This window comes from Festucalex cinctus, chromosome 20, assembly GCF_051991245.1.
Source record: "Festucalex cinctus isolate MCC-2025b chromosome 20, RoL_Fcin_1.0, whole genome shotgun sequence".
Lineage (NCBI taxonomy): Eukaryota > Metazoa > Chordata > Actinopteri > Syngnathiformes > Syngnathidae > Festucalex > Festucalex cinctus.
The window spans coordinates 17651009-17671496 of record NC_135430.1 but is presented as its reverse complement, the minus strand read 5'-3'; the positions used below and the strand labels follow the sequence as shown (position 1 = coordinate 17671496).

The window sequence follows — 20488 nt, the reverse complement described above, 5'->3', positions numbered from 1 at the left end:
ACATTCAATAATATCATTAGTTCCGTCAGTGTGTTACTTCTTTCTTGCTGAATAATTCCTGTGTACGGTTCTGAGGCATTGGTAAGCTAAACTTGAGAATGAGTACACCGCTTAACACGACATAATTATTAGTCATTTTAATGGGAGGATTTAAAAAAAAAAAAAAAAAAAAAAAAAAACAGCGCTTGTGACGGGTCCCGCCCACTGGCTGCTCGCTGAGCTTGTCTCAGCCCACACATGCTGTTCGGCTAACGCAAGTAGAAAATGATAATTCGGGGGAAAAGAACAACAGACCAGACTGAGTAATTTTAGATAAGTAAGTACATAATAGTGGAACGTCTTGAGAATCTGTTTTAATGTTTTGGCTTTGGCGAGACATCGCCACGCCCGCAAAGTTAAGTTTCGCCCCAAAGCTGAAGTGCGCTGCGATGTATTCGGGTTGCAAATAATTATACTGTAAATTCCCTATGTAGTGTATATATGACGCTAAAATCTAGATTCGCCCAAGGAGGCAGTGACGACCCTCACGCCTTTTTTTTTTGGGTCCCTCTAGTGGCCAGTGTGTAAACATAGCAACGGTATCTGGGTGGCTTCCTATCCAAATTCTCTTCCAAATGCCACTGTCCATTGCTTACTTTGTGTGTTGCATTCCTTAGTTGATCAACCAGCTGCCATGGCTTCCGGTGGAGTCCCGACAGGAACCTCCAACTGGCCTAGCAGAGTAGAGCTGACCATCTCCTGCGAGAACCTCATGGACATGGACGTCTTCTCAAAGTCCGACCCTCTGTGTGCCTTGTATATCAACTCATCTGACTCTAGATGGCACGAGGTATGAAATGTACCTAAATATAGCTATTCTACTGCTATACTACCAAAAAGTTTGCATTTTCGGGTGACATTTCTGAATGATGAGAACAGCACAAAATTACCATTTCAATTAAACTTGTAATTGAATTTGGAAATGTTGAACTATTCGACGTGCATTAAAAAGTTTACAGAAGGCCAAATTATGTTCACCTGTAAAGTTTATAGAGCATTTTGGGCTCAACCAGAAATTTCACTTGAAAGTTTTTGTATACAATACTCAATTAAAACTTTTAACGTGTCAAACAATCATTACTTTGCTTTTCTTGGTACATCAGTTAGGGCGCACAGAGATGATCCTCAACTGCTTGAATCCAAAGTTCGCAAAGAAGTTTGTCATCGACTATTATTTCGAGACTGTGCAGAGGGTCAAGTTTTGCGTGTATGACATAGACAATGACACCTATGACCTGGGAGATGATGATTTTCTCGGGGAGCTTGAATGCACTCTAGGCCAGGTAAGCATTTGCAAATTAAACAATTATGTCATTCTTCCAACTTTTTTTTTTTTTTTTTTAATCATTAAGCGTTTCTGCTCGTCATGTGTCCAGATTGTTTCTAACAAACAGATGACCCGACCGTTAATGTTGAAGGATGGGAGGCTTGCTGGTCGTGGTACTATCACAGTAAGTGTTTAAGCACTGATCACAATTGTACTTGTTTCTGAGACACACCTTCTGCTATCATAGCATACTGTCTGATGTGTTCCCTGTTTCAACGTATGCTTTAGATTGTCCTTATTAAAAGTCGGTTGGCTGTTGTGTACGAAATGTTCAATCGAAAATGGCGCACAGCTACCCTCTGCTGGCCGAATTATGTACAGGATGCACATTCATTTTGCAGAGGATTATGACCATGTTGTACATATCAAAAATGGTTGATGAATGCTTATTTTTTCTTTTCTAGATCTCTGCTGAGGAAATATCAGACACCAGGGTCGCTAATTTTGAGGTGTCTGCCCGCAGGCTAGACAAAAAGGTGCCAAGGATAATGTAATGACGTAAATAATACTATATGTAGTTGACATAACATGACCGAGGCTTTTTCTGTGCTCTGGAATCTTAAGTTTTTGTGGTGGTCCGATCCTTTTCTGGAATTCTACAAGCGGACAGACACCGGATGGCAGCTGGCTCACAGGACAGAGGTACACATGTCCCAACCGCGTACACGCCTTGAAATGTTATATTTATGATTGGTTGGACGCAGGTGATACATGACAACCTCAACCCTACATGGAGACCCTTCCGCATCTCTTTGCGGTCTCTCTGTGGAGGAAATGTTGAGACAACTATAAAGGTAAAATGTTTTTAGTTTTCATTTCACTTTGCTGAGTGTTTAAGGAGAAGTCTATTAACCACGCCCCTTTCTTGCACCGCTACCCCAGAAGAATGCTGAAATGTTTGGATTTTTTTTTTTTGCTTACATTTACATTTGAAATATTGCCACTGCAACCTACTAATGATACTAATATCGAGTGATTGCGTTTTCTCTTCATCTTTCAACGCTCCCCCATTCTTGCAGCCCAGCTAGATGAGCAATATTGCACATTTCATGGCGTCATCACATAAAGGTCTGCCTTTTTGATTTTTCCTTCCCTGAATTTGTTTGTATTGCATTAACTGACTTTGTGTTTGTCTTTCAATTGCTGTTTGACGAGTTTGGCTCTCATTTACTAAGAACACAAATACGTGCTCTCTTGTATTATGCGGCGTTGACTAATATTGTGATCATTTACTACGATTGCACTGCTGAGACGATGTAGACGATATGTTGTGATTATTTTGGTTTCTGGCATTTCAAATATATTGAAAAATGTATATATTAGCTTACGTAGTTGCATATTTTTTTGACTGTCTCGTACTGCATCGCAGATCATTGTCTTAACAAGATATATTTTTGTGTTCAGGTTGACTGTTATGACCATCATGTCAATGGCTCCCACAGTCTCATTGGAAGTTTTAAAACCACCCTCGCAGAGATGCAAACTGCAACACATGTCTCCCCTGTAAGAATGTTTAAGTTGTTAGCCGTTCTAGTCCATGTTTTTGCATCAGTGTTGTGCTCGTTTCCTGTCTCGACAGGTTGAGTTTGATTGCATTAACCCAAAGAAGCTAAAGAAGAAAGACTATAAAAACTCTGGGGTCATTTACATTAAGCGCTGTCAGGTAAATTTGTGATTTGTTAACCTTTATTGCTCCAGTTAACTGGATTATTAGACAAAGGTTTTGTGCTAACCCCTCTAGGTTGAGAAGGAATACACCTTCCTGGATTATATCATGGGAGGTTGCCAACTTCACTTCACAGTGAGATCAGAAATACATTTTTTAATACACTTTTTAAAACATTTTTACCACTAATACTTTTTTTTTTTTTTGCGAACTTTGGCCAGATTGCCATTGACTTCACTGGTTCTAATGGTGATCCCAACTCACCCAATTCCCTGCACTATATCAACCCTGAGGGCTATAATGAATACCTGTCAGCAATCTGGGCAGTGGGAAATGTCATCCAGGACTACGACAGGTTCGTCTATCTTGTATTTTCAACACCAGTAAAGCCTTATACAAAAAAAATAAAATAAAAGGATGGAAAAACTCACCGTATTCCCTTCTTAGTCACAAGAAATTCCCAGTTTTTGGGTTTGGAGCCCAGATCCCTCCAGCATGGCAGGTATGAGGGGGGAGAAAAACGTTTGTTTATGATTGCACTTTTACTTACAAGAGACAAGTTATTGTTTTTTTTTTTGTTTTTTTTTTAACCAAGACTTGCTCTCATGAAGGTATTTTGTTAATGCTCTTATACACACAGGTTTCCCACGAGTTTCCCGTCAATTTTAATCCATCAAATCCATTCTGTGATGGTAAGTTCTAGTGTGCCAAAAACGTGTTCGCTGGTTAAAAAAAAAACAAAAAAACACCTACCTTGATACTGCTCCTAGTGGGGAATATACATAATTGCAGGCATTGAGGGTGTGGTGCGTGCCTATCAGCAGTGTCTGCCCCAATTGAAGCTCTGGGGCCCAACCAACTTCTCCCCAATTATCAACCATGTTGCCCACTTTGCCAGACAAGGGCTTTACCAGAATAAAGCTGCAGTAAGTAGTTGTTATAATGTGTCCAAATATTATTAGCAGGCTGAAAATTCTGGCACACGTTTTCTAATATGTTCTTCCCCTCCCGCGCTCCACATGCAGCAATACTTTGTGCTGCTCATCATCACCGATGGCGTCATCACAGACATGGACTTGACACGCGCGGCGATCGTAGAGGCTTCCCGCCTGCCCATGTCCATCATCATCGTGGGGGTCGGCGGCGCAGACTTCCGCGAAATGGAGTTCCTCGACAGTGATGACAAACTGCTGCTTTCACCCAGTGGGGAAGCCGCCGCACGGGACATTGTACAGTTTGTGCCTTTCAGAAGTTTCTCCGTAAGTAGCAAGCCACATAACATTTTTTCAGCATGAATTTAGGATTATTCTTATTATTATTTTTTTGTTATTTGCAGGGGAACAGCGTGGCACTTACGCACAGTGTCCTGGCAGAGCTGCCTGAGCAAGTGTCGTCCTTCTTTAATTCTTACAAGTTGAAACCTCCAAATGTAAACAGCGAATAAGTGATCTGAGATCGGTTGCTTAAAATCACCCCAATATTTATTATTCATCTGCATCTCTCTTAACGTTTTGTCCATTTTAGTCTGTTTTCACTAGTTTTTTTTTAATCCAACACAAACAATGTTGACAAACACTAACTTTGACATTCATAATATTGTATTTTCACATCCATAAAAACTCAACATTAATGTGTGTATGTGTTTTTCATTTCAAGATATGGTCCAGTCCTCGACATAAACAACTATAGCCCAACAGATTTGTTTGAAAACCTTGAATTTACTTTCATAATCGATATTTAGCATGACATCACACAGATGTATCAACAAAAACATCACAGGCAGCTCAGATAAAGTAAAGAGCAACAAGGAGCACTGCAAAGCAGGCTGGGAAATGAAGCGTGTGGCATCACCCTCGCTACAACACATTAACACGGTACATCTACAGTCTACATTTTACATTAAAATGATTCAAAAATAATTCCATGAAAGGTGAGTCAAAATATAGAAATTATGAAAATTTGTCACGTGCTCATTAAAATTAAAATTGTCTCATTTTTAAAGGCTCTATACTCAAACATTTATAGAGTTCAATTGACAGATTTCTAAACATGGAGGAAGAAATGACGAGTGGGATTAATAAACTACAATTACAATATATACAGAAAGTCTACACACCCTTGTACAAATAAGTTTTTGTGATACTTCCTCCTGACAACCAATAGTTTCAAGATGGGGAATTGCTCTTTTTATCATGCCCAAAAAAAAAAAAAAAAAAAAGCAAGAGCAAGCAATAGATGATGGACAGTTGTGTTGATGTTGACTCTCATATTAACTTCTGTTGGATGACAAAGCTCAGTTCACCTTTACAGGTTCTGATATCCACTGGATGGTGGTTTCAAAATAACGTTTGTTTGTTGTCAGTATTCCAATAAAAAAAAATAAAAAATAATAATAATAATAAATTCATTTTAAAATAAATGGGATTGGTCAATATTAGGATTTTACAAATATTTTACTGTTAGTCAGGAGTGGGCTGTTATGACTTGATTTATGGTATAGCCTATATGTCTGACAGGGAGAAAAAAAAAAAAAGCTGCACGATGGGGTACTGTCACATAGGGCAAAAAAGGGCTTCTGACAGTAATTTTTTTTAAATTCATATATATAAACACATTTCTTAGGAAATTAGCTTCTGGCGTGTTTTTTGTTTTTGTTTTTTTTCCCCCCCTCACGCTTTCGGGAATGGGCTTCCATAGTTACGTGACGAACTCTCACCTCTGGTAATAAAATATAAGAGACGGCAACTTTATTACTTTTAAACAATTTTCTCGTGGATTTTTCCTATGTGGAGTCAAACGGGTGACCCTGGAAGTAAAAACGAGCGTACGGGGCACCGCCCACAACCATACGAGTTTTATCGTCGCTACGCTGCACTACGACGTGAGTTACAAACGAAAACAATAATATTCAATAAAGTATATATTTGTTTGCCGAAAGAGTACAATCTTGGTATTACCGTACCGTGTTGCTATAAGCGCGGCTGTCGAGATTGGTTTCACTTCAAATGTGCTTTTTCCCCCCTTACTTAACCGTTGTTTTCACCCAGAGCTGAGTTGAAAATTGCTTCTGCTTGAGGTTTGACACACGGAGTTGGACTTCTGAGCTCAGCCCAATAACGGTCGTGTCATAAGAACTATTGGCTCTATCTTTACCATCTTGAATGCGGTTAATTGTGTTACCTGCCGCAGGCTACAAAAGTAGCATGACATGAAACATTAACTCATTTCGTCAATAGTACATGCAGTACTCCAGGTATTTACAATTTACCAAAATTAACATTCTAGCCCAAACCGGTCTGTAGGTAGTGTCTATGGCTTTTGATGTATGCAAAAATTAAGCAGACATAATTCATACTCTTGCTAAAATAGCACCATGCTACACCAATGAGCACTTTTTTTTTTTTTTTTTTAACTCATTTTATTGTGTTGTTCTTATCAATGTTTGTGTCTTGTTTATGTGAATCCTTCAGTCGGGATGGCCGGAGTTGGAACCCCCCGTCCGGGGGTCCCCGACTGTGTGACCAGAGTGGCCCTGAGCATCTCCTGTGAGAATTTGATGGACATGGATGTCCTCTCAAAGTCTGACCCACAGTGTGTGTTTTACATGAACACATCTGGAAGCAGCTGGGTGGAGGTCAGTAGTTATTGTACTATTTATGCTCACTGATTTTTGTGATTTTGTGATGTTTTTATTTCAGATTGGACGTACAGAGAGAATCATGAACTGCCTCAATCCTAAATTTTCCAAAGGATTTGTCATTGACTACCACTTTGAGACGGTGCAGAAGTTGAAGTTTGAGATGTTCGACATTGACGACAATGTCGGCTGCAGTCTGCGGGACGCGGACTTCTTGGGGGAACTGGAGTGCACATTGGGACAGGTAAAACGCTCGTTGATTTACAAGTTATTTTATTTTATTTCTTTCAATTAACACGTTCACTGCCAGTCCAGCAAAACAAATTGACATTGACGTCTTTTTCCGTCGATGGCAGTGAATGAGTTAAGACACTACATACACCGAAAACTAACATTTTTTTTTTCCTGTCCAGGTGGTGTCTTCGAGGAATCTAATGAAACCACTTGTCATGAAGGACAAGAGGCCTGCAGGAGCTGGAACCATTACTGTGATTATTCAAATTCTGAGACCTCATGTTTGTTTTTTAAATATTAAAATCAGCACTATGATTTTTGATATTTGATAGATCCACGCAGAAGAAAGAACGGACAACAGAGTGGTGCGATTTGAAATCGCAGGTCGACAACTGGACAAGATGGTATCAACTTTTTTTTGTTTGAGAATATTCACACAAATGTTTATGGATATACTTTGAACCAACCTCGATGTGTTTGCTTCAAAATTTCAGAGTTTTTTTGGCAAGGCGGACCCGTTTTTGGAATTCTACAAGGAGACAGAAACAGGATGGCAGTTAGCTCACAGGACAGAGGTACATGTTGCTTTACTAGTTCGAATGTGTTTTTTATTTTTTTATTTTTTTTGTAACTTTTTGAGTTTTTGTGTGGTTGTGCAGGTGGTCAAATACACCCAGAACCCAGCATGGAGACCTTCTCAAATCCCAATTCAGGCACTCTGTGGAGGTGATGTGGAGAAATCTATAAAGGTATTAATAAATCTCATATATTTATAATCTATTTTTGGCACTGTCAGAGACATTATTAATTATGTATATTATTCTTTAAACTAATGCAATAAAAAGAAAATGAAGTCTACGTACTTAATGATTGCTTCAGCTACATTTCTGAGGGTTTGACCATCTCAGCCATAAGCAGAAATACTGTAGCATCAGTTTATATTTGTGTTTTGTGTTCACTGTCGCCCTCTAACCCTGTTTAAGCACACTTGTCAGGAAGAGGTGATTTCCAGCCAAATTGCAAGTGAGTTTTACTGTACCCGCCATGTGTGGTCTTAGGATCCATTGTCTGTTGTGGGACATGCAAAAGTCCGAAACACATCGACGTCACAGGATTTCAGGTTTTTAAATAACATAATGTTGTGAAGGAAATTTGCGGGATGAGGTGAAAATCAACTGTCAGGCCTCTTCTGAGCCGCTTTTAAGGGGTTAGTTTAACTTGAGCCTTCTTGCTGTTCGTCATTTTTTTAACATAGTGCAGCTGCATGTATGTTAAAACAGCGCATGCATCATCCTTTTGTCTCATCTACTTCAATTGGTAATATGTAGACTACTTACTTTTGTGTGTTTTTTGCCATATTGGGAATCGGCGACTTGATTTGCCTCTTCCTGTCTCACATGATTTTTCCAGGTGGATTGTTACGACTACAGGAGCAGCGGTTCACATAATATCATTGGATCCTTTCAGACCACGCTGAGCCAAATACAGCAGGCAACGCAAACTTACGCGGTGAGCTTTGAACTCTAACGTGTTTAAATTCTGGAATTGAACTTGACTTTTATATTTGTTACCCATCCTCAGGCTGAGTTTGAATGCATCAATCGGAAGAAGAAGCAGAATAAGAAAAGTTACAAAAACTCCGGTATTATAGTTATCAAACAATGCAAGGTACTCAATGTTTTTTTTTTTTTCCTGATCTCCATTTAGTGCGTATTTATATTTACGGCTGACTAAAATTGTCACATTCATATGCAGATCGTGAAGGAGTATACGTTCCTTGATTACATTTTTGGCGGCTGTCAGATTAACTTCACTGTGAGTTCCGATTTACATCTTCTCGTTACAACACGTTTTCAATATCCTGTCGTTTATTTCTAATCATCTTTATTGATCTACTCGGACCAGATCGCCATCGACTTCACAGGCTCCAATGGGGATCCCAACTCTCCACAGTCCCTTCATTACATCCACCCTCATGGCTATAATGAATACCTTTCGGCTATCATGGCAGTGGGTAACGTCATCCAAGACTATGACAGGTAATGTACAAATGTAAACGCAGTTTGAGATGGGCCCATCATAGTAATCAAGCCATTTATAATATTGGAAATTCAGTAATCTAATCCGTTGTATTATTATTATTATTTTTTTTTTTTGCAGCGATAAAATGTTCCCTGTGTTGGGGTTCGGAGCTCAGATCCCTCCTACGTGGCAGGTGATTATTTTTTTTAATTTATTTATGGATGTTGAGATATCACAGTGGATTAGAGCACAGATGAATTGAATTGTTTTTTGCAGGTCAGCCATGAGTTTGCTGTCAACTTCAACCCTTCAAATCCATTTTGTGAAGGTAATGAAAATCTAAAGCTAATAATATTACAACTTAGAACACATATGATGTAATTATTGGATCCCTGCCACCTGGAAACAAATTAGCCGTTCAAACATGCATTGTGTGTTGTCACGTGTTGGTAAGCGTAAGGAAATGAAAGGTGTGTGCAAACCACAATCTACTGCAATGTTGGCTTCCCAGTCCAGCGCACGGTAATACATCAAAGTGAGTTTGTATCTAGGAGGTGTCTGAAGGCACACAACTTCTTCTCCACAACTTCTAAAAAGTTAAAAAGTGTTTTCTTGACATGGAACCCACCATCAGCACTTACAATGAAAACAGCAGGGGCCCCAGAATTGAACCCTGTGGAACACCATACGTTCTGTATATTGCACATATTCGTCCGGCCACTTTGTTGTTGTTTTTTACTCGACATAGTATGAATTGATGATAATAATATAGAAATCACACTGTGTGAACCAAATTCCTTGCAGCATTTGAACCAGTGGTCTTTATTTTGATGTGTTTTGAAGGCATTGCAGGCGTTGTGCAGGCCTACCAGCAGTGTTTGCCGCAGGTGAAGCTCTACGGTCCGACAAACTTCTCCCCGGTCATCAACCATGTTGCCCATTTTGCCCGCCAGGCCTTACAGCAGCATGTTGCCTCCGTGAGTGTCAAAATCATGTCGAATTTGGCATTTGGTAGCCAATACTAATCGTGAGAATTCTGAATCACATTTGACCGTTTTGTTTCACAGCAATACTTTGTGCTGCTCATCATCACCGACGGAGTGATCACGGACATGGATCAGACTCGCGACGCCGTCGTCAAAGCCTCGAGTCTGCCCATGTCCATTATCATCGTCGGGGTGGGCAAGGCAGACTTCGGCGCCATGGAGTTCTTGGATGGAGATGACGGACTGTTGCGCTCCCCGACAGGCGAGGTTGCCATGAGAGATATTGTCCAGTTTGTGCCATTCAGGCAGTTCCAAAAGGTATTTAAACTTGCGTGCCATTCATCATCTCTATCGGTAAGACTGCAAACGTTTGATTCGTCCATTTCAGGCAGGACCCGCCGCCCTCGCCCAAAGCGTGTTGGCTGAGTTACCTGACCAAGTGGCCTCTTTTTTCAACTTGTTTGACCTGAAGCCCCCCGCTGACCCCAGTCCTTCTTAGAATTGGAAGTGAACATAAGTGTTGGAGCTGAAAGATGCCACTAATGAATTACCCTGCTCTGCTAAACCACTATTTTATTTTTATTTAAAAAGAAATATATTAAGTGCCAATTAAGTGATTTTCATGATGAACAATTGGTCGTAATAGCCTCGTGCCTATATAGAAATGTTTACAGACCCACTTCAAAATATCTACCTCCAATATTTTGTTAAGTATGGGTACTTGTGTTTTACTATATTAGCAACCTTTTTTTTTATTTTTTTTTTATTTACACGTCATGCAGAAGCATAGGGAGAATTTTTTATTTTTTTTTAAGTTGAAATTGTGTACTAACAATATTATCTTTACTGGAAACCTGAACATGTTGAAAAAAGAAAACATGGCGTATTTGTAACAAGTTCCTCTGTCCTTGAGTGTACAAAGGCAACAAAACGTCTAAACAACTTTGTATTTCTGCTCTGATAACTATCACCAATAATTTTAATTTCCTCCCCTAGACAAATGTCACATGATTGTTTGGCAGGTTTCAAATCAGGCCGACCGCAGCATTGTGTAAATGAGAGGGCGTTCTGGATTATTCATCTTTTGTTGATATTACTAAAAACTACACAGTCAGTTTGCACTGATGCCGCAGTCAATCATCTCTCTATGTCGAAACAATTCAATCTGAATTTAAGATTCCAATAATACGTGATTGGAGTAATGATTCAAATGTGCCTCATTTCAATATCATACAAGTTGTTTGAAGTTGTTCATAAATGTTTGTTCTTGCTGTTTAAATTGATTTTCTGACCGTGCCTTGAGCAACAGTTTTGACGCTAACATGCTATTTACACAGCAGGACTACTGAACATTGTAAGAATTGTTTATGCACCGTGATGTACTGAAGTAATAGTACATTTCTGCTTTGGCATTTCTCATAATGTTTAGCTTCCAGAGACAAAGAGTTCTTTGTGATTGTTCCTACAACATGCATTGAACACATTGTAATTGTGTTCGGTTTTAATTATTTTGTAACATTCATTGCGTATATCAGAGAACTGTATTTATATTAACATTGATTTTGTGTCTGTCCAATCATATATAATTGAAAACTGTATGGCATTAAACAAAAACTAATTGGAACAACATACTAAACTATGATGCGTTTTTGAAGCCACCAATACGGAACTGGATTACAATAAATTAACAGGCGTTTGTTTTTTTCCCCATGAAATATGAGGTGTCAATTTTGTCAAACTTTGCAAGTAGCATTCTATGTAAAGTACGTTTTCAGCTAGCGCCCTCTATCAACAAAAAGAGGAAATACAGTCGAACGCTTTACCGTGTTTACCGTTGTGAACTTCCATTACAACAATATTTGTTTAGTGATAAAAATGCAATACACATTATTATTTTATGATTAATAATAATAATAATAATAATAACAATAATTAATATTAATAATAATAATAATAACAATAATATCTTACCACCCCCTCCCTTTTTAACACCAAAGGGGCGTGGTCATACTGTTGGTAGGCGTAGTCACCATGCTCCACAAATGAGGTAGTTGACAAGGCGACTTGAAAAGCTTCAAAGAGTGTTGTAGCCACTAACCACGCCTAATAAAAAAACTCAACATCCTTCATTGAATTTTGGCGACGCGTGTCACTTTTCTAAATTCTAACGGTAAGTCGAATATTGAATTATCGCCAAAGCTACGTTTGTTGTTATTCGTCAGTTTCTTTAGTAGCTAGCTTAGTTTACCGCTCTGTTGTTAGCGCAAAGTGGTCGTTATGGAACGTTTTAAATTAGCATTTATAAGGCACAGTAACATGTTTACTAAATGTAACCGAAGCAGAATTGTTTCGTTTTAACCGCGGAAGCAAAAAGCAAGTATGTTATGTAACCTGAAGACTACGGTGTTGAAACTACAGCGAGTCATTTACTCCAGTCAGTCGAATTTCCGCCAAATAAACATACTTCTCGCTCATGTGTCATATAAACGCCCACCAGTCTTGTTTAGTAGCTGGACCTTAAAAAATACTCTTAGCATTCTCTAGTTATTCGTTTATTACACACAATGTTCACATTTTTTTGTGTGTGCAAATAAGTATGCGTTTGGGTATTTTTTTCCTACACATGTTACGTTGCTCCAATTTAAATGTTAAGACTCTTGTGTATCTGCTCAATCCCATCTTGCTAATTGTCAGACATGGCTGCCCAGTGTGTGACCAAAGTGGAACTGACAGTTTCCTGTGATAATCTCCTGGACAAAGACATTGGATCCAAATCAGACCCTCTGTGCGTGCTGTTAATGAACTCGAATTCCCAGTGGTATGAGGTTAGTATAGAGAATCTGCATTCATTAAATCTGTGTAGCAAACGAGCTCAGTCCAAAGCTGATGGTGGTTCAAGACTAGCAAGAAACATTGAGTTGGAATAGTTAGTTACTAGATGCATATTTATACTCTGCAGATAGTGTACAATTTGTAAATTGGGAAAGTGGGCTTTACACGCAGTGATAAACATAAATGAGTACATCCCAACAGAAAATCAATAGCTACTAGATGGATAAATGGAGAGATGGGTAAGGAACGACCGTCTGCAGCTACAAAACCAGACTTGAAAGCCAGTTTTTTTCCCTCTGACTACGAAATACCCTTACAAATGTGCGCCACTGATTTCGAATAAGATATGTCAATGTGCACACATTATTATTTTTCTTTTACAAATGAGTTTACACCAATAAAGTGGAGCGAAGCTAAATTGCTTGTGCTCACTGAGAAATGGTTACAAAGCAGCTGGTGTGCTAATTTATGTTGAGCAATGTAACTCAAGGTTGTCTCAGAGCACTAGTAATCATTAACCTACAGATGGAAATACTGGCTTTACTAAACAGTAATGAGAACGTATTTTTTTTTATTTTTTTTTTATTTCTGTGTTTTGTTCACCATCAGAAAGCTCATCAACGGAATGCAAATTAAAAACAGCTAAGTACAACTTGGTCTTAATTTAACAACTTAATTTCTCTACAGGTGGAACGCACAGAAAAAGTCCAGAATTGCCTCTGCCCAAAGTTTGCCAAAAAGTTTGTCATCGACTACTACTTTGAGATGGTGCAGAAATTGAAATTTGGGATTTATGACATTGACAATAAGACCATTGACCTGAGCGATGACGACTTCTTAGGAGAACTGGAGTGTACCTTGGGCCAGGTAAGGTTTCCCTGACTTGGCATACATAAATCACGTTCTGTTTTTTTTTTTTTTTGATGATTGTTTTCTGGCAGAATTAGATAATCTTGTGTCATGTGTTTTTTTTTCTTTTTCTTTTTTTTTTTTTTTTTTTTTTTATTACAAAACAATCAATCAGGTTGTGTCCAGTAGAAAACTGACCAGACCGCTGGTCTTGAAGAACAAGTCACCAGCTGGAAAAGGGACCATCACAGTGAGTAATCGAAAGCCCGCTTCATTGTAGACTTCACCGCACAATTCTTTACCCTTCCTGTTGTGTAGATCTGCGCAGAAGAAATCAAAGATAACAGGGTGGCAAATTTTGAGGTGGAGGCAAGAAAACTGGACAACAAGGTACTAAGGAGATCAGAGATGAATGTGAAAATATTATCGTGTTTTGAATTTAAAAGTGCTTCTTCTTTTTATAATTGGCAGGATTTCTTTGGCAAGTCTGACCCGTATCTGGAATTCTACAAGCAGACAGAAACTGGATGGCAACTGGCTCACAGAACAGAGGTAGGAGTGACACTGCTATGTAATGCGTGCTTTGAAAAGTGTGCAATAAATGGCGTTAATGGACGCAATACTTCCTTTTTTTTTCCTTTTTTTTTTCTAGCGAGACACATATCAACTGACGTCTCTTGATTGTCTTAACATTTAAAATGTCTTTGATCTTGTATGAGGCAATGATGTTTTCCATTTGTTCCGCCCTTAGGTGGTGAAGAACAACTTGAATCCTACATGGAGGCCCTTCCGAATTCCCGTGCAATCGCTCTGTGCAGGCGACATGGAGAAACCTATCAAAGTAACTAAATATATTTGGCTTTTTTTTTTTTTTAAACCACAAAGTGGGGGGGTCAACAAACTTTTCAGGTTTATGGTACCATTATACAATCAAAATATTCCACAAATAAACATGACACAGTTTCCACATTTTGCTGGCTTTATATATCACACGATGACCTGATTAGTGTATTTAGCGCAGGCTCGATGGATGACGCGTACTCTCTTAACTTCTAAGCGAACATTTCAGGAAGGAAGCGGTTTTCAAGGATAAAGGACAAGTGAGTTATCCGGATTGATCACCATGTTTGTTCATCTTAACATGACTTTGATGAATATGGGTGAAGTGTGATTAGATTAGATGGGAAATGCACTTTCTTCTCAATTTCTTTCATCCAGCTCATCGAACATTTGTCTGATAGCAGATTTATCAACTTGTGTATTGCAGTCACTCATGTTTTGCATGTCTTTTTGTCCTTGGGTGTCTTTTAAAGTATTGTTCCACTCAAATGACATTAAATTATTTTGGTTTACTTCCATCATCACCTACAATGAAAACTGAAGGAATTTAAGTTTGAGCATTTTGGGTGCAGCAAACCTTTAAAACGCTGCTTTTGTTACCCTGTGTGCATTGTTGATATTTACTTATGTAGACTTCCACATTATAGGGCTTCCACTCATTTCTTCCAGGTTGACTGTTTTGATTACGACAACGACGGCTCGCATGATCTCATCGGTACTTTTGAGACCACGATGAAGCGACTTCAAGAAGCATCGCGGACTTCTCCGGTACGAGCATATTAAAAAAATAAATAAACCTCAGTTCAAAGTAGTGAGTAGCATGTTTGTTTTCTCATTATGGGGTACTATTTCTAATACCTGGTTAGCCATTTGAGGATATGCAGCTGGAGTGATAACTAAGCGACCATTTTCTCCTCAGGCGGAATTTGAGTGCATCAACAGTAAAAAGAAACAAAAGAAGAAAGGCTACAAGAACTCTGGTGTTGTGAGCGTGAAACATTGTCAGGTATAAAATTAACTGTGGTGATTGTTTTTTTTTGCAAGTAGTTGTTAATCATTAGTCTCCGGTTCGAGTCCAGGCTCGGACCTTCCTGGGTGGAGTTTGCATGTTCTCCCCGTGCCCGCGTGGGTCTTCTCCGGGTACTCCGGTCTCCTCCCACATTCCAAAGACATGCATGGCAGGTTGATTGGTCGCTCCAGATTGTCCCTAGGTGTGCGTGTGAGTGTGGATGGTTGTTCGTCTCCGTGTGCCCTGCGATTGGTTGGCAACCAGTCCAGGGTGTCCCCCGCCTACTGCCCAGAGCCAGCTGAGATAGGCGCCAGCAGCCCCCGCGACCCTTGTGAGGAATAAGCGGTCAAGAAAATGGATGGATGGATGTTAATCATTAACACTGATTTTTATTTCAGGTGGTCAAAGAGTACACATTCCTGGATTATGTTATGGGGGGCTGTCAACTCAACTTCACTGTGAGTGGGAAAAATAAAATAAAATAGAAGGGCTTATTTCCACTGCTCAATTATTGCTTTATCTTCCTGGCAGGTAGCAATAGATTTCACTGGTTCCAATGGGGATCCAAAGTCACCTCAGTCTTTGCATTACATCAGTCCGCAGGGAGTAAACGAATACCTCTCTGCTATTTGGTCAGTGGGCAACGTCATCCAGGACTATGATAGGTATGCGTGATACATATGAAACACAATTTATAAGAAAAGCACATTATTTTTTGTGTTCTTTCCTCACACCCAAGGCCCATTTGATTTAATAGAAACTATGTTTGTTTGTCTCTCCTGTGTAGTGACAAGATGTTTCCAGCATTTGGTTTCGGGGCACAGATCCCCCCAACATGGCAGGTATGACAATTTTTTATTTTTATTTTTTTTAAGATGTGTAAATTTTACTTTTTTTCTGATAACATTTCTTTAACAGGTTTCCCACGAGTTTCCACTCAACTTCAACCCCACAAATCCATTCTGCGCAGGTATGTTGAAAATGAGAGTTGTTGCTTTTTTTTTTTTTTATATATATATATTTTTATATTACTGATTGCTTTGCTCGTCATTGTGGTTTTGCTGTGCAGGTGTTGAAGGCATAGTAGAGGCCTACAGGGTTTGCCTTCCGCAGGTTAAACTTTATGGACCCACAAACTTCTCACCAATCATCAACCATGTTGCGTGCTTTGCAAATCAAGCCCTGCAACAGAAAACTGCATCAGTGAGTGACTCTCTCTTGCGTTCTGACACAGAAGTACAAGAAAACTGTTTCTTGATAGTGTTAAAACACAATCTTCTTCTGCCCCCTACTGGCATAATATAGACATAGCATTACAAATGTACACTTTTGTAGTTGTGCAAAAAAAAAAAAAGCATTACTATTCATGCCAGATATAGTGATACAAAACGACTATGGATTCAAGTATTTTTTAATAATAAAATCAAATCAAACTTAAATTGAAATTAAATAAAAATTTCATCTTTGAAAGTTTGAATAATAATTTTCCAAAAAATACAAAACTTTTTGTTGTATTTCCATCGTGACTCAGCTGTTGCTTTTTTTATTTTGTCTCCACCTTAAAGCAATATTTCGTGCTGCTCATCATCACTGACGGCGTGATCACCGACATGGATCACACACGCAACGCCATCGTCAACGCCTCGCGGCTGCCCATGTCCATCATCATCGTGGGGGTGGGCGGCGCCGACTTCACCGCGATGGAGTTCCTGGATGGAGACGACGGGCGTCTTCGCTCGCTGGCGGGAGAGCCCGCCATGCGTGACATCGTCCAATTTGTACCATTCAGGCAGTTTCAAAATGTAAGTCGATTAGTTGCCGCATCATGTAAATTCAGGTTGTGTGTGGTTATTTTGATTTTCTTCTCTTTTTTTTTTGGGGGGGGGGGGGGGGTGCTTCCAGCTTAAGCTGTTAACATCACTAATTCATTGCTTTAAAGGAGACATAATACATTATTTTAACAATTTGAAACAGTTCTCAGGTGTCGCAATAGCCCATACTGCAAAGAATCAACAACTATAATAGAAAAATGTCCCTTGGTTGGGCTTGAGAAATACAGTGCTAGTTTGTGGTTCAATAAAGGGCACAAAACAGCTTGTTCACCCAACTATAAGTATACACCAATAATTATTTTTCCCATAGTATGTCCCCTTTAAAAACTGCACGCATCCCACTTTTCCATGACACACTTCCAAGGGTGTCCATGTCCTTCCAATGTAGCCCGTCTGTGTGCCTTATTTCTCTGCAGGCGCCCAGCCAGGCTCTTTCACAAAGCGTATTGGCAGAGTTACCTCAACAAGTGGCGTCCTTCTTTGGGTTATTCAAACTGAAGCCTCCCCACGAGCCCACTTCTTCATAGGGGTACCCCACATATTTGGTCTTAAGCCCCATATAACCCTCCCACACTGTTTTCTGCCTCACTAAATGCTAATGACTCAGCTGAAACCTAGCATGCATATTATGGAAAGCCATTTGAGCATTTATTCGATATCAAGCTGCACTAGTACGATCTTTGTCCTCAGTAAGACAATTCAGGACACCTTTGGCATACTCGAAGCACACGTGTCATGTTACTAGTGAGGAAAAACTTAACGGGCATTTTACTACTGGTGAGGACATGAAGCTGGATTAAGGATAATGAAGTTCTAATCGCTTTCCATAGCATCTTCATCTATTTTATAGGAGTCAACCCAAAAATGTCAGGGGGCGGCCATTTTATCACTTGCTGTCGACTGAAAATGACATCACAGTTGGTCAGGGCTCAGGTAACGACCAATGAAGGCGCAACTGTTTTCTGAGTTTGATCATGTGATGTTCTCAAGCTGAGCCGTGATTGGTTGTTACCCGAGCCTGACCAACTGTGATGTCATTTTCATTCGACAGCACGTGACAAAATGGACGCTCCCCCCTGAGCTGGATTAAAAACGAGCAGAGAACATATCGTTAGCCACATAGCATAATTGACCATGTCATATTTAAAAAAAAATATAGAAAATATTTTAAAGTAGGTCCAGTGGGTTCAACCCCATTGCCAACACAAAACTCCATAAGGTATAGTATCCTTCTTGAGCACTGCCGAAGTGCTCTTGAGCAAAACCACTCGATCAGCCTGTTTTCATCTCATCTCATCTTCTCCTGCATGTTTGGAAATCATCTGCGTGGTCTACAAAAGTAATATAGTGTCGGCATGCTTAAACATTCTAACTGTCTCCATTGATTGTGTTTATTGTTAATTGGTCTTTCATATTTTTACAAGCGCCAACAGTTGCGTGCTCAAAATTTTGTCTGTCAGTCCACATTTGTTCCTCTCCACCTCTCCCTTCATTTCATAAATGCCAAATCTGTCCTCATTATCACAGGCTCCAAAAGAAGCACTGGCGAAGAGCGTGTTGGCTGAGGTTCCAGGTCAGCTGGTGGAGTTTTGCAACACCATGAAGCTGAGTCCACCAAACAACAATCCTGTTGCCAAGGCTGCAGAGGTCATTTGATTTTGTTCTACCTAACTTGATCGCCCGCTAAAACCCAGACATGTAAGACAAAGCAAACACTCTAAATTATTGTCCAATCGTACTCTTTATAAAGCAAAGGAGACAGGCAGCTCATAAGATGGACCTTTGCTGACCAATTTTGCACGTGACAATGCAGGCACTCCAATGATTTGTACACAAATATCAGTTTACCATACCATCATATTATGTTCCATTCGAGGCCATATAGGCTCATTGCAACAGCTACACATATGTACACTGCTGCGGGTTATTTAATCTGTAGTACAAGCGCTTTTAAAAATATATTTTTTTAGTCTTTTTGTTTAACTTGTGCCATTAGGAGTTAGTAGCTGTTATGATATGCTGTTAGTACAATCTACAGGTAGTTGTGGACTCAAGTTTACATCCTCATGTAGCTCAAATAGCTTTTTATGATGCTGATTTTTGCACCAGGATCATGTTGCCATTGTTTTGTTCACTGAAATGCCAAAACTCCGCGTATACCTTTTATAGTATGCTATATATTTTTTTAAAGCAGTTAGTTGAAATTATACAAATACCTTCTGTGTTTTATTTTGTTTCCCCGTTGTGCCTGTCGATTACCTTAGCCCACTCAGAACAGCTTGACTGATTAGAACGACTTATCAGAGCATTAATGAAACAAAACTAGCATTGTATTGCTAATAGAGGCAGCAAAAATAATTGCATCAGTATTAATATCCAGCACGTTTATCTTAAATTTAAAAAAAACAAAAAAAACAATGCAATTCTACATTTTTTGGTGTTCCATGGTCATCTATGTGCATCCTGATGTAAAATAGCAACATTTTATCCAGTCACGTGACCCAAGAAAAACAGACTCTTCTTAAGAAGTCACACCATTTTAATGTGAAAGTCTACAGAGAAACTCACATACAGTGCATGATTCAGTATTTTTCAACAGTATTTGCATACTGTACTATATAGTAATTGTGGCCAAGCAACACCATGATTTAACATATTTACCACAGTCAGGTTTCCATCCAAATATTTTAAGCGAATTTTGTGAAAATGCGCAAAACGGACATGCGACTTATGCTCGTTTCCATCCGTTCTTCTTTTGCGAATAGTACGGTAAGAGGAGACTGCTCCGTGAGACGACGTCATTCTGAGAGTATTGCCACGGCTTGTCAAAACATTTCGCCATAATTTGGTTTAGTAACTGTTTATAAACAGTAGCGTTTCTTTGCTTTTTCATCAATAATTGCATTGTTTTTATTCTTGAATGAAGTCTAAAAAGAATTGTGTTTCTTTGTCTCCCAAAGCATATTTTACTATATTGCCATGTTTGTGACAACAGACGTACGTGTGACGTTTTTCCAGTCTTGCCGCTTATTTGCAGAAGCTGTTTCCATAGCCAAAATGCGCATTTTCCCTTTTTCGATACGCTTCAAAATCCACTCCCTTCAAGCGGAAACTTTTTGTTTTGTCCCCCCTGAATTTCTGGCATTTCCATTCTGTTTCTTTTTCGCAATTCTTGAAAATTTTAATAAAAATAGGTGGATGGAAATCCCACTATT

At 39.3% G+C, this 20488-nt stretch overlaps 3 protein-coding genes across 10 annotated transcripts; all 3 read left to right on the top strand.

Annotated features, from left to right (window-relative positions):
• The first annotated feature begins 19 nt into the window (after positions 1–19).
• On the top strand, positions 20–4730 carry LOC144009032 (copine-3-like). 3 transcript variants are annotated; one of them, XM_077508494.1, is made up of 16 exons: positions 20–81; positions 657–829; positions 1143–1322; positions 1416–1490; positions 1771–1842; positions 1931–2008; positions 2071–2160; positions 2771–2869; positions 2946–3029; positions 3108–3167; positions 3254–3387; positions 3480–3534; positions 3673–3724; positions 3825–3958; positions 4058–4291; positions 4369–4730. In XM_077508494.1, exons 2-16 carry the CDS (start codon positions 674–676, stop codon positions 4474–4476), a joined length of 1611 nt encoding a protein of 536 aa, XP_077364620.1. In that variant the 5' UTR covers positions 20–81; positions 657–673; the 3' UTR covers positions 4477–4730. The 3 variants fall into 3 exon arrangements, with proteins under 3 accessions (XP_077364620.1, XP_077364619.1, XP_077364621.1); XM_077508493.1 differs by lacking the exon at positions 20–81 and adding an exon at positions 192–316; XM_077508495.1 differs by lacking the exons at positions 20–81; positions 2771–2869 and adding an exon at positions 192–316.
• Positions 4731–4865: 135 nt separating this feature from the next.
• Positions 4866–10524, top strand: LOC144009031 (copine-3-like). Of its 4 annotated transcripts, none has more exons than XM_077508490.1 (16): positions 4866–4962; positions 6503–6666; positions 6731–6913; positions 7083–7157; positions 7236–7307; positions 7398–7478; positions 7563–7652; positions 8314–8412; positions 8485–8571; positions 8659–8718; positions 8809–8942; positions 9064–9118; positions 9202–9253; positions 9769–9902; positions 9993–10229; positions 10300–10524. In XM_077508490.1, exons 1-16 carry the CDS (start codon positions 4956–4958, stop codon positions 10408–10410), a joined length of 1641 nt encoding a protein of 546 aa, XP_077364616.1. In that variant the 5' UTR covers positions 4866–4955; the 3' UTR covers positions 10411–10524. The 4 variants fall into 4 exon arrangements, with proteins under 4 accessions (XP_077364616.1, XP_077364618.1, XP_077364615.1 ...); XM_077508492.1 differs by having other exon boundaries at positions 4886–4906; XM_077508489.1 differs by lacking the exon at positions 4866–4962 and adding an exon at positions 5761–5913.
• Positions 10525–11936: 1412 nt separating this feature from the next.
• LOC144008988 (copine-3-like) lies at positions 11937–20483 on the top strand. 3 transcript variants are annotated; one of them, XM_077508402.1, is made up of 17 exons: positions 11937–12081; positions 12606–12736; positions 13431–13610; positions 13768–13842; positions 13911–13982; positions 14064–14144; positions 14344–14433; positions 15102–15200; positions 15352–15438; positions 15840–15899; positions 15973–16106; positions 16229–16283; positions 16360–16411; positions 16511–16644; positions 17007–17243; positions 17690–17802; positions 18801–20483. In XM_077508402.1, the coding sequence occupies exons 2-16, from the start codon at positions 12608–12610 to the stop codon at positions 17798–17800; spliced, it is 1596 nt and encodes a 531-aa protein (XP_077364528.1). In that variant the 5' UTR covers positions 11937–12081; positions 12606–12607; the 3' UTR covers positions 17801–17802; positions 18801–20483. The 3 variants fall into 3 exon arrangements, with proteins under 3 accessions (XP_077364528.1, XP_077364527.1, XP_077364529.1); XM_077508401.1 differs by lacking the exon at positions 17690–17802; XM_077508403.1 differs by lacking the exon at positions 17690–17802 and having other exon boundaries at positions 11948–12081; positions 12620–12736.
• The last annotated feature ends 5 nt before the right edge of the window (positions 20484–20488 follow it).